Source organism: Suncus etruscus, chromosome 8 (assembly GCF_024139225.1).
Source record: "Suncus etruscus isolate mSunEtr1 chromosome 8, mSunEtr1.pri.cur, whole genome shotgun sequence".
Lineage (NCBI taxonomy): Eukaryota > Metazoa > Chordata > Mammalia > Eulipotyphla > Soricidae > Suncus > Suncus etruscus.
The window spans coordinates 20,955,389-20,969,182 of record NC_064855.1 but is presented as its reverse complement, the minus strand read 5'-3'; the positions used below and the strand labels follow the sequence as shown (position 1 = coordinate 20,969,182).

Here is a 13,794-nt window from a genome sequence, read left to right as displayed (position 1 = left end):
AAATGGGTGTGGCCGAAAAAAATAAAAAACAAACTAAGGGGCCGGAGAGATAGCATGGAGGTAAGGTGTTTGCCTTGCATGCAGAAGGTTGGTGGTTGGAATCCCAGCATCCCATATGGTCCCCCATGCCTGCCAGGAGCAATTTCTGAGCATAGAGCCAGTGCTGGGTGTGACCCAAAAACCAAACCAAAACAAAACAAAATACCCCAAACTAATAAAAATATAAATAAACCCCAATATATTTATTAGTTCTAAGGAGAATAATATCTTAAAGGGGATTAATCAATAAGGTGTCACACATAAAGAGTGTGACAAAGGAGAATATCTATAAGATGTCAAACATAGAGTGTTTTTTTGTATCAAATTGCTGAGGGAGGGGATAGAGGTTCAACTCAGCAGAACACGTCTTTGCATGTATGAGACCCTAAGTTAGATCTTCAGCACAACCGAAAAAAAAAAAAAAAGAGCTGAATTTATCTTTCTTTCAAGAACTAAGTATTTCTTTGTGTGTCCCTTACACTTACAATGGAAACTCACTCTCTTTTGCAAATATTTGCATTTCATTCTATGACCTATGCATAAGAGCAAACCACAGTAATCTAACTCTTGTTACTTTTAGGGTTTAGGCCTGCTAAGTTCTCCAAACTTCCACTGAGCTACTGTACTATACATAAAGTACTAATTTTTGATGGAGAAGAGAATCTTCAGCAGTCAAATTATTATTGGGTTGCTTTTGATGATTTCAAGTAGGTAATAATGGCAAAGTTAAGATTTGTATAAAAGGGTGGGAACGATAACACAGCGGGTAAAGGCATTTGCCTTGCACTCGGCCGACCAGGGTTCAGCCCCTGGCATTCCATATGGTTCCCTGACTGCCAAGAATACTTTCTGTGGGGCCGGGAAGGTGGCGCTAGAGGTAAGGTGTCTGCCTTGCAAGCGCTAGCGTAGGACGGACCGCGGTTTGATCCCCCGGCGTCCCATATGGTCCCCCCAAGCCAGGGGCGATTTCTGAGCGCATAGCTAGGAGTAACCCCTGAGCGTCAAACGGGTGTGGCCCAAAAACCAAAAAAAAAAAAGAATACTTTCTGAGCACAGAGTCAAGAGTAACCCCTGAGCACCACTGAGTGTGGCTCAAAATCCAGAGGAAAAACATTTGTGTATGATGTGATGTGTACAGCCTTTGAAACTTGGAAATAAGAAAACGACCAGTAACTACCTTGATAAGCAGTCTCCCCTCTTTAACGCCCATCTTTGATTTTCATGAATACAATCAGGACTGTGAAATAGCATTGGATTAACACCAAAAACCTGACCTGTGGATTTATCTACCAAGCAGGGAATCAATGTTTGGAAGTACATTCAGGCCCTACAAGTTATGGGCATGGTTTTCTCCCAAAATTTTTGTAGTTATAGTCATATGTGAGTGCAATGTAGGAACATAGGTTCTAAGAAAGTATATAACTAGGAAACTGATTTACACTGGCACCATCAGCCAACGCAGAAAGTGGGAAAAGGAACGTGACCATCCTTATTGAGAGCAGTCTGCCCTCTGCTGGGCACCAAGGACTTCTCTCTGCTGGATGTGTGACAAGGTGACTGCAAAAGTTTTCACCAAATGACTCTTGGTTGTAAAACAAAACACCAACAAATATGGCCATGGGCTTAAACTTTGGTACTGTTTTTTAAATAACTCTAGTAATTACAGACTGTCAAGAGGTGATTATAGGAAAGTGCCCAAAGGAAAGAAAAAGAGCTATTTTGTTTTGTTCATAAAATTCTTATTCACATATAGGACTGAAAAACCAGTCCCTTGTTACATAACTTCACAGATACTGGCAAGAACAAAAAAATTGGGGGGTGGGGATAGAATATCCAAGGAAATACCAAGGAAGCTTAGAGACAAGAAAAGAGAAAAGCTTCTGAATGGGAACAGGGCATTTTCTTATTGATCGAGTGAACATATTTCAAGTCATTTCTCCCAAAACGTGATTAACCTTTGTTCTCATGGCTAAGATGGGGAGTGGGGGGGGGGGAGTAGCAATCTAGATTTGGGTCAAAGAAAGAGCCACATAAATACAAACTACAAGTCAAGCACCCCAGAGTGTCTGGAGCAAGAGGTCTTAAAACCCACACACATTTTTTTTTTGCTCATTATCTTACTCAGCACTGCCAGAGGCCCTTATCGGAGGAAGCCATGCAATGCCAAACAACAGGGTGCAACTGAAAGGTCAGTGTGTCTGAAGGCTGTTGAATCTGCCTGCCCAAACTCTCCTCCTCCCTAGAGAAACACAGACATAATGGCTCACAGACAGATCTGAAATGGCCAGGGTTCCTCTCTTCTTTTTCCCCCCAGATATGCTAATATTCAAATACACTGAAAGAGGCCCTGGGGATGTGGCTCTTTGGTAGAGCACCTGCCCTGGCTAATAGAAGCTGCGTTCAGTCCCAAGCATTCTCTACATACCAATGACCAGGTGCTGACAGCAAAATGTGTCGTCTCTGGTGAGCACTGCCAGCTAGAGAGCATGAGCACCACAGTCAGGTATGTGCAACCTCAGGCAAAACAGGGGAAAGGAAAGGGAAAAATGGAATGAGATGTGCAGTCTATGTGATGAGAACCATGGTCAATCATTAACACCTACTCATGTACTTCAACATCCTACTAGAAAACCAAGTTCCAGAGAGCCGGGCACAGAGTTAGGGGGAAAACGGGGCAGTGAGGTCTCACAGGGCAGAAAAGGGTCTAGGGAAAGGGAAGAGAACCAAAGGCAGAAAAGGGTCTAGGGAAAGGGAAGAGAACCAGAGGCTGGAATAGTCAGAGAAACTGAAACTAAAAAAAGACACCGGACATTTTGCAATTTATTCACCATCCCTCTTCAGTGTGGTTGTTTGCTTTCCCATATTTAATGTAGCTTTTTTTTTTTTTTTGGCTTTTGGTTTTTGGGTCACACCCGGCAGCCCTCAGGGGTTACTCCTGGCTCTATGATCAAAAATCAATCTGGCAGGCTCAGGGGAGCATATGGGATGCTGGGATTCCAACCACCAACCTTCTGCATGCAAGGCAAACACCTTACCTCCATGCTATCTCTCCAGCCCCTAATGTAGCATTTTAATGCTATATATATTTTTAATGCATATTTTAATGCTATAAGAGTCCTAAGGAGACTTTCATTTATAACTAAAAAAATTAAATGATGTTTCATACAGATCCCCTCTCAATTCCTGTGTCAGTCAGATAGTAGCTGTTTTTTAAATGCACTTATTTATTTACAGTGGTGCTGGGAATTGTACCCAGAGTTTCACACGTGCTAGGTAGACACAATCCTTACTGCACTATACTTCCAGCCTGAAAACTTCTTAATAGGTTTCCAGTTGATTTGTGCAGTATTGGCTGAGTCCCTTCTTTGTAGGATTAATTTCCTTCAGTCCTGAGTGTAATGCTGCTGAGACAACTAGAACACAGAATAAAAAGCATGCCCCTTTCCTTTGCAAGCTGAAATCTAAAAGTTAAAAAAGACAAATTAGCAAGTCAAGGGTCTCAGTTGCCAAATTCCTGTTCTGCACAGGCAGGTCAGAGAACCTTCACTGGGCAAATAATGGCTGGACTTTCATGGTCTATGTATGATAAATCCTTTGCAGAGTTTATCTTAGCTCACATAACCTTTGGCTATCAGAATCACTAAGAGTCACCTTGCTTATACTTTTATCTGTAGACATAGAATTTGCTAGAACAAATAGAAAAACCCATCATCTTGCTTCTAGAGGAACCTACAATATTCTCAGTAGATAGGTTTATAAAGATCTATGCTATGAGTTTATATACCACGTACCCCAAAGCATCCAGAAAATCCTGTAAGTACAGTGGTCTGAAGTCTAGAAAGGCTTCATAGAAAAGGAGCTCAAAGTGGCCTTATAAGGAAGACTAACAGAGTGGATGAAATTTTAGACAAGGAGAAATTCATGAAGCCAGTGAATATTTCCCAATTTGAACTACATTAATGAGGATATTCTTTTTTTTTTTTTTTGGTTTTTGGGCCACACCCGGCAGTGCTCAGGGGTTACTCCTGGCTATCTGCTCAGAAATAGCTCCTGACAGGCACGGGGGACCATATGGGACTCCGGGATTTGAACCAACCACCTTAGGTCTTGGATCGGCTGCTTGCAAGGCAAACACCGCTGTGCTATCTCTCCAGCCCCTAATGAGGACATTCTTTAAAAGAAAAAAAAAAAATAACAGGGGCCGGAAGAATAGCACAGTTGTAGGGAGTTTGCCTTGCATGCTGCTGACCTGGGATGGACCTAGTTTTAATCCCCGGCATCCCATATGACCCCCCAAGCCTGCCAGGAACGATTTCTGCATACAGAGCCAGGAGTAAATACCCCTGAGCACAGCTGGGTGTGCCCCTTGCCCCCCAAAAACCAAAAAATAAAAACAATAAGCAAACAAACAGGAGAAATAAATCAAGTTTCAAAGCAATTTTGATTCTTTTTTTTTTTCTTTTTTTTTGGGCCACACCTGGCGGTGCTCAGGGGTTACTCCTGGCTGTCTGCTCAGAAATAGCTCCTGGTGGGCACGGGGGACCATATGGGACACCGGGATTCGAACCAACCACCTTTGGTCCTGGATTGGCTGCTTGCAAGGCAAACGCCGCTGTGCTATCTTTCCGGGCCCACAATTTTGATTCTTATAAGATGGCTCTGAGGGGCTGGAGAGACAGCACAGCGGTAGGGCATTTGCCTTGCATGCAGCCAACCCGGGAGGAACCCGGTTTGATTCCCAGCGCCCTATACGGTCCCCTAGTCTGCCAGAGGGCGATTTCTGAGTTACTCTGCAGCCAGGAATGACCCCTGAGCACTGATGGGTATGGCCCAGAAGTCAATAAATAAATAAAGTTAAAAAAAAAAAGATGGCTCTGAAAAGATTCTGGCTATTAGTTGCAAGGTGTAGAAAGGCATTAGGAATGGAATCATAAAGATGTTTTACTGTTCCAGTAAATATTGACAAGGTGAAGAAATAACCTTTAAAGTATTACTAAGATATTAAATTCACAATATTATTTCATAAAGTGAACCCAGGGTCTCACACATGACAATGCATGTTGTACCACTTAGCAGTGCTCCTGGCTATCCAGAGACTCTTCTTCCAAAAAACATAGGAACCAGAAATTCTTTCAAGTAAAATGCTGACATAGTAGTTCCTACTGTGCTTAGCTTTTCCACAAATCAAATAAAACTAATTTTCACTGGGTTTCCCCAAGTCTTTCTTGAGTTTTCTGAACATTCAATGTCTTTTGGTTGGTAGAAGACAGATCTGGACATTGACAAGTGTGAGTGGGCACAGAAAAGGAGGAAGGCACCTTCAGTTTCCAATCTCCACTAAAGGTTGATTTTCTTTTATGTGTTCAAAAAATTGTGTATGTGGTACTGGGGTTCAGATCCAGGACCTTCCACATGGGTCCTACTGACCCACATTTTGGCCTCCGCCAAACCTTAAAGATAATGACAGGGCCTGGAGAGATAGCACAGCGGCGTTTGCCTTGCAAGCAGCCAATCCAGGACCAAAGGTGGTTGGTTCGAATCCCAGTGTCCCGTATGGTCCCCCGTGCCTGCCAGGAGTTATTTCTGAACAGACAGCCAGGAGTAACCCCTGAGCACCGCAGGGTGTGACCCAAAAACCAAAAAAAAAAAAAAAAAAGATAAACACAATATAATCTTAAGAAAAGGAAAGCTGAAGTTAGAGAGACAGGACAGGAATTAAGCCTGGCATGCAACTTGCCCTAGTTGGATCCTGGTACCACATGTACCTCCAGGTGTCACTGGGTGCAGCCCCCGAGACTTCTGAGTGCCACTAGGCTGGTCAAGAAAAATCCCCTGTATTGCAGGGCCAAACAGCACTGCATCCTGGGGCCTCACATCAAAACACTGGCCTTATTGGGAGCTCCCAAGCCTCCTGAACACCACTTTGGGGGCCTCCTCCATGACCCCCATAAAAAATAAAAAATAAAATCAAACTGCCAAGATTTATTAGACTTTTTTTGTTGCTGAAACTATATTAAGTTGGTTGTAAACAGTGACACACAACAAGAAATACATGGCTCATAAGACAAATGTATGGAATAACACTTGCTTCCATACTGCACTGGATTCTGATTTCATTTCACAGATCACATAGTTATATAGAGGGAAAAGTAAAAACAGTTTATCATTTAGCTTTACTGAAACACCAAGGAGCCTCTGAAATCCAACAATGCCATACAAAGTCTGATTTTTCTGCTGCAATAGCATTAGACTGAGCATACGTCCATTTATTCATTTATCCAAAGCATTTTATATAGAAGTGTAAGAATGAATTAACACATGAGTTTTAATTTGCCTGTTGAGGCAAAGATTGAATTTTGCCTCTTCCCTCTCCAGAGAAAATTAAATTAACTAAATTGAAAGCAGAGCTCTGCCACTATCCAGAAGACAGTGCAATCACAGTTAATTCTTATTTTAATAAATCCCATGAAATGCAAAACACAATAAAGGATTAATATTGGAGCTTTGCTTCAATGGTCACCCCAGACCTCATGCTATAGAAGCACAGAAGGGTTTTAAGGTTCTTTCCCAGACCTCCCAACTAGAAAAATGTTCCAAATAAATGGTTGGCATCAGGAACCACCTGGATTGAAGACAATGAGTCTGCTTCTAAGTTGAACTCGATGGCAAACAGTATGAGCTTCAATATTAAGGGATTAAGTCAAGAGGCTCAAATGTTTTGTCAGAGGACACCAGACAGCAGGTCAGCCTTGATAATGCATCTGTCACAGTCTGGGTAATAGGACACAGAGTCGTCAGATCTGGAGTTCAGGAATACAGATCAGAGTGGCCTGGAACTGGCGAGGATTCACTCGGGCACCAGGCCTGTCATCACAGGCCACCGCACAGATTCTGCTGAGCTCATTCCTGGAAGCCCCATGGTCTATGGGGAAATTCTGGACCTCAGCTACTTTGTTCTCACAGCAAGTAGGGAGGTCTCTCCTACACTGATTCTCTGCAGGAGAAATGCTGTTTGGACCAAGACTGTGGAAACTCTTCCACCTAACTCCATCTCAGTTCACTCCAGATGAAGTTCACCTTCATGTAGCAGTGAGGTAGAGATAATTTGATTAATTTAATTTATGTAATATCACACAAAAAACCTTGATGACAAATAAATACTTTCATACCTTTACCTACAGCATTTTTTCAGTGTTCAGTAATTGACTGTGCTCTCACTAAATATGAATATGGAACAGTGACAACCAAGATCGGGTTTTAAAAAGGATAAAAGAATGCTCATTCCCAAGAAATGCCTGGATTTTTCATTACATTTTAGGTGATATATTAAAATATCTTGCTTTTTATTTGGGGGGGGTTGGGTCACACCGGCATCGCTCAGGGGTTACTCCTGGCTCTATGCTCAGAAGTTGTCCCCTGCAGGCTCGGGGGACCATATGGGATGCCAGGATTCGAACCACTGTCCTTCTGCATGCAAGGCAAATGCCTTACCTCCATGCTATCTCTCCGGCGCCCTCGGGCTTTTTATTTTTTGAAGGGAGGCACACTGAAAGTACTGGGGCTACTTCCAGCTCTTTGTTAAGGGGTACATGTGGTGCCAGGATGGAAACAGGGCTTCCTACAACAAAAGCACATGTTTCAGTCCTTTGAACTATATCTCCAGCCCAGAAGGCCATTTTTTCTTAAAAAAAAAAAAAACATGAAGGTGATAAAATGATAAAATTGATTGGCATTGACAGATCAAAGAAGCACTTTTTAGGAAAAAACTTGTTACAGATCTTCATTACTGAATTCTCTATTTGTATGTGTTGGGGGAGTTGGGCCACACCCAAAGATGCTTTGGGACAATTCCTGGCTGTTTTCAGGAGTGGTCCCTGACAGTGCTCAAAGACCAAATATGGTGCCGGGATTTGAACCAAGGTGGTACCCAGTGCAGCCCCATGCAAAGTAATTAATTTTCTTCCCTCCTATAGTATCTTTCTGGCTCCACGGACTTTCTTCCTTCTGCAGAAAACTAGAGAGTTTTAGCCATTATGAAGGGTTGTCCATATTACTATTACTAAGATGAAGGTAAGGGAATTGTCCATGAAATATTTCCACACATCTATATATTACTATATATTTCTAAATATATTTCTAATATTACTAAATATTTCCACACATCTATATATTACACATCTATAAATTACTATAGATGTGCGGAAATATTTCATGGACAATTCCCTTACCTTCATCTTTTCTCCTCTCTTGGCATCAGTGGCAATCAAAAAGCCCTTCTCTTTGTAAAATAAAAGATGAAAACTGGAAAAATAAACTTATCATCTCTGCAGGTACTAACTAGACACTCTCACTGGAGGGAAATACGGCACCTGTAATGTGAGCCCAGCTGGGTTCTGGACTGGTGCTGACACTGGAGCCTCTAAATTTCTAAACAGAGGTGCTGCTTTTTTTGGTGTAGGCAAGCTGCATTGGGTATGGCCTAGCCCACCAGCAGACTGGAGGACCTCCAGATTTCAAAGGGCAGAGAAAAGTCTACTTTCAATGAGAGACTATACTCATATTTTAGCCAAACTTAATATTCTTTCCTTTATGTTTTCATAGCTGAGTGAGGAATGTTCATGATTTGAGTTCATTGTTAGACCACAGAGCAATTAGTCCCAACACTGCTACTGATTGAAGGACTTGGACTAGGTCACATTAACATCTCCCTTAGCCTGCTTCCTCATATGAAAAATGGGAATTAAAAACCACTTACCCTGAGGTCAGGGAAGTGGCTCAAAAGTTTTGTAAGCAGGATATCACATGGCACCACATGGTCCCCAGGTACAAAACTACCTCCCCAAAGTCAAGACTCTGAAATCAGAAGAACTCATGGAAAAGTGCCTTATAACCACTGAAATACTGGATGTAAAGACAAATAAATCATATGTATTTATCATATTTTAATTAGGTCATTGTCATTTTTTATTTGATCAGAATTGCCTTATATATGATGTGCTTTATAATAAGAAACTCAAAAATATGTGCTATTAAGTATAGTAGATTAAAAAAAGTATAAGTATATAGTATGTTGTTAAAAATTCAAAACAAAACTTACAAGGTGGTAATTCTTAATTTCCTTAGGAAGAAACTAGAAGGCAATACTTAAGGGCCTGAAGTGATGATATGGCAGGTAAAACACTTGCTTTGAATGCAGCTGGCCTAGGTTCCACCCCTGGCATCCCATAGGGTCCCTTGAACCCGCCAGTAATGATACCTGAGTGCAAAGCCAGGATAAAACCCTGAATACCACAAGGTATGGCCCCCAAATCAACAACAACAAACATTACTTAAAACTGTGCTATTTTTCATATCTACTGATTGATGGAATTTTCTCCGAACAAGTTATTTGCTTTAGTCAGGTCTGCTGATATTTTGATGCAGAAAAGTCTTAAAGTCAAGAAACAGCATGATGAAACATGAATAAAAACCCATAGAGTTGTAATTTTGTTATAAAATAAATAAAATTGGGGCTGGAGAGGTGGCGCAAGCAGTAAGGCATCTGCCTTGCATGTGCTAATCTAGAACAGACCACAGTTTGATCCCCCGACGTCCCATATGGTCCCCCAAGCCAGGAGTGATTTCTGAGCAGATAGCCAGGAGTAACCCCTGCGCATCACGGTGTTGCCCCCCCTCCAAAAGCAAATAAATAAATAAATAAAATTAAAATGAGGCATCTTCTGTAATGCCACACCTGGCCCTCACTTTGATATACAATTGTCTTCTTCCTGAGCTATGTCCAGGACAGGATCCAGTCCTGGGAAGTGCTTTCGAGAAACATCTTGGTGGAAATGAAAAGAACGTGGAGGCTGGCAACAAGACTGCTCAATTTCAGCTCTAAGATTTCGAAAAGAACGTCTATTTGGAACTGCCAAATAGCTTTGGTGGAGAAGCCCATGTGGCCAAGGAGAGGTCTGCTAGTTCTCAGATATGAGGCCAAAGTGTGGAGAAGAGCTTAACAGCATCCAAAAAAGGGATTTTCAATTCTTCCTGTAATTTGGTTGTTTCTGTTCTTCTCCAGTCTCATAAATAATTGAACAGAAGGAAAACAATGAGATGTGGAGCAATACATTTACCAGGTCTTTAGATCTTTCTTTGACTAGCTTGCATGCAAAATACACAGGCAAAAAAGGGGATGTGATTGACTTGATCAGCCCAAAGCACAAAGATTTCAGTATTCATGTCAGAGGCCTTTATTACACAGATTACAAATGATGAGTTGGAGGGAATCATGTCCATAGCAGAACTGGGTATCCACATGGTGGTCTGCTGGGTCATCCTGTCTTCTTCCTGCTTGGGTTTGCTTTCCGGGGTTTGAGAATGGTGTAATTTGTATACACCGTATACCGTTCTGACAAGAAGGGAACATAGAATGCCCGCAGCAGCTTAGAAGATCTGGAAAATAAAAGAAATACAAAATGAAAAGATGAAATTTCATTGTCTGAAAGAACTTACTACTGGTACTCAGTGACTAAATGGGATAATGAGGATTACCTCTTAAAAAATAGCAAAGAAGTCTTTTATGTACTGACTAGATCATGATAAAACACTTTAGACCAAGGACTTTGCTGCCTCACCAAAGGCAGTTTGCATAAGCTCTAGGTTTTTACTCTGCTTTAGAATGTATCATATTGGGGCAGGAGAGATAGCACAGCAGTAGGGCCTTTGACTTGCATGCAGCTGATTCAGGATGGACCTGCACTAGATTCCCTGCATCCGATATGGTCCCTGAGCCTGCCAGGAGCAATTTCTGAGCACAGAGCCAAGAGTAACCCAAGCACCTCTGGATATGATCCAAAAACCAAAACCAAAACCAAATGAAAAACAAAAACAAAAACAAACAAACAAACAAAAAGAAAGTACCAGAAAAAAGTTTCAGGCCAATCAATGAACTATTGTAACTGAAATAAAGAGAGAGGGGGGAGAGAGAGAGAGAGAGAGAGAGAGAGAGAGAGAGAGAGAGAGAGAGAGAGAGAGAGAGAGAGAGAGAGAGAGAGAGAGAGAGAGAGTGTGTGAATGAGCATCACAAATGCACAAAGGCATAAGCTCTACTACAGATCATATCCCTGGTCCTGACTTGATTTTAGGCCACATCTGGCATGCTCAGGGTTTACTCCAGCCTCTGTGTTCAGTAATCACTGCTGGTAGGACTTGGGGAACCATTTGGAGTGCCTGAGATCAAACCCAGGTCAGTCATGTGCCAGGCAAGTGCCTTATCCACTGAATTGTCCCTCTAGTTTTAATTCCTAAATAATTTCTGTACCTGAGAAACTAGAAAGATGTCAAATGCTCAAATGATCCTGACTTTAGCTCTGAGATGTCTTTGAAAGGTGAGGAGAACCTCTGGGCTTTCTATGTAAAGTCTCTGTATATGAGTCAGTGTTAGGCCATTCTCTGGAAGGGGGGTTATAATATATTTACTTATTATTATACTATTCTTTTACCATCTATTTTGAAGAATATGGAAAGTGTCACAAATTCACTAAACAGTTACTTTTGGATAGGCACCAAGAAAGGTGCTTATACTTTTAAATACATCATTTATTCAACCCAATAACCCTGAGAAAAGTGATATTATCTTTGTATTAGAGGTAAGAAAATGAGGCTAAGTAGATTAAGTACTTGCTCAGGGTCACAAAGTAGGCTGCTGAATCCTCAATCAAATCCAGATTTAATTCCAGACTGATTTTTTTTTTTTGCGGGGGGTGGAGGGAGGATACATCCAGTACTGATGGAGACTACTTCAGGCTTAGTACTGAGGAGACACTATACAGTGCTGGGCTGGAATTAAGAGCTACTCCACACAAAGCATGCTAGCCTTTTGGGTTAGCTCCAAAGTCTGAATTCTTTTTCTTTTCCCTTTTTGTTTTTGGGCCACACTCAATGATGCTCTGGGGTTTTCCTGGCTTTGCACTCAGGAATCACTCCTGTTTATCCTGAGTCTCCTAGAAACGCCTAGGAACAGGCGGTCAGGAGTCTTCTCTTCCTAGAAAAAGTGGCCACAATAATTTCAAACTCTGTGTTGTAGAGTACTTCCTGGCTGTGATTTCTGAGGCTGAAAATCCTGGTGGCCTGGTGACTACTACCCTACATGAAGGAGCCACAGGACTCCACTGCCAGCCCTTTTCTAGAGGCTGTACTTGTAAATGTCATATCAACATGACGTTTGCACTGGCAGCCTTCCCAAGACTGGCAGCCTCCTGCCATGTGCTGGGCCTGAACACGATGCTGGGCCCACACACTTCTGAAAGATTCCATGCTCTGTGATCAAAGAGATCTGCTTCTCTTCAACTGCTAACAGCTTGAGGGCTTTGAGAGAGAAAACAGCCTTAGAAGACATATTCCAGAAAAGCATGGGTCCTGCAAGCACAACAAATGGGAGCAGGCAACACTGGGAAGGTGGGAATTAAATATAAAGAGAGCTAGGAAGAATGTATTTATTATTAGATGTTGGCACTGAAAACAAAATTTATTAGAAGATGAATCTCCTTTTCTGCCATAAATTCTGCATGTAATCTCTGATAGCATTATCCATTTTTGAATTTTTAAGCTGCTAATTTCTTCCTGAAGATGAAGTAAGAAAAAAAAAATCAACATATATACCTCTGAGCGAGGATGAAAGATTGGAAGTAGTTAGGATTTTTTTTCATAGAGTACATACCTATCATTGCGTATGCTTGATCATCTGAGTATCTCTTAGCCCTACCAACACACATACATACACACATATACAACACACTTACACATGCTCACACCACAGAGATAGCTCAAGCAGGAGAGCACATGCCTACATAGTATAGAGCCTAAGTTTCATCCCTAGGCAGAACAAGCCTCACTTCAGCCCCAGTACTGGGGGATCCTGGATACCACTGTCTATAGCTCCCAGAAAAAGTAATTAAGTAATGGAAAGAACAAGTTGGCTTGAATTTGTCATTTCTGACAATATATGTGAACTGGTGAAATGTCATGATTGTGGCATTTCAAATTGATCATTTTGTATGTGGGCCAGACAGTACAGTGGAGAGAGCACTTGCCTTGCATGTAGCCAACCTGGGTTTGATCCTCAGCATCCCATATATAGAGTGACTCCTGAGTGCAGAGACAGGAGTAAAGCCTGAGCATTACTGGGTGTGGCCACAAAAGAAAACTTACCAAATTTATCGTGTTGTACTGTTGTATTGGAAAGGGAAAACCCAACTGATTGTGTTTATGGAAGAGAATAAGCAGGTGAGGTTGTGGTGACATGTGTGTCCACACTCAAAACATAAAGATCAGACTGAATCTCAAATCAAGAAAAAAACAGGTGCTTATCCGAGTACATACAGTAGGGGCATGGCAGTAGGGCATTTGCTCTGCATGCAGCTGATTCAAATAGATGGTGGTTCGATTCCTGGCACCCTATATGGTTCCCGTGCCTGCCAGAAGCAACTTCTGAGCACAGAGCCAGGAGTAACCCCTGAGCGCCACTGGGTGTGACCCAAAAAAACAAAAACAAAAACAAACAGAAAAACAAGTACAAGTAATGTCTGCAAAAAAGGGAAATGCCAAAGTATCATCCAGGCAGCTTAACTGAGGAAGATGTGAAATCAACACCTCTACCCTAGCTAGGGAAATGCTTCCCTTCCCAGCAAGAAAACACTTGAGCGATTCAAGGATGAAAAGGACCTGGACAAAGCAATCTCCTGAAGAGGATAATGCACTGACGACTTGGAACAT

General features: G+C 41.9%; 1 protein-coding gene across 1 annotated transcript in view; it reads right to left on the bottom strand.

The window, feature by feature from the left end:
• Positions 1–10,247: 10,247 nt before the first annotated feature.
• Positions 10,248–13,794, bottom strand: part of ALG9 (ALG9 alpha-1,2-mannosyltransferase) — a 78,401-nt gene continuing 74,854 nt past the window's right edge. The window contains exon 15 of the mRNA XM_049778644.1: positions 10,248–10,473. Within this exon, the coding sequence (XP_049634601.1) occupies positions 10,353–10,473 (121 nt within the window). The 3' untranslated portion in view covers positions 10,248–10,352. The remainder of the gene's footprint in view (positions 10,474–13,794) is intronic.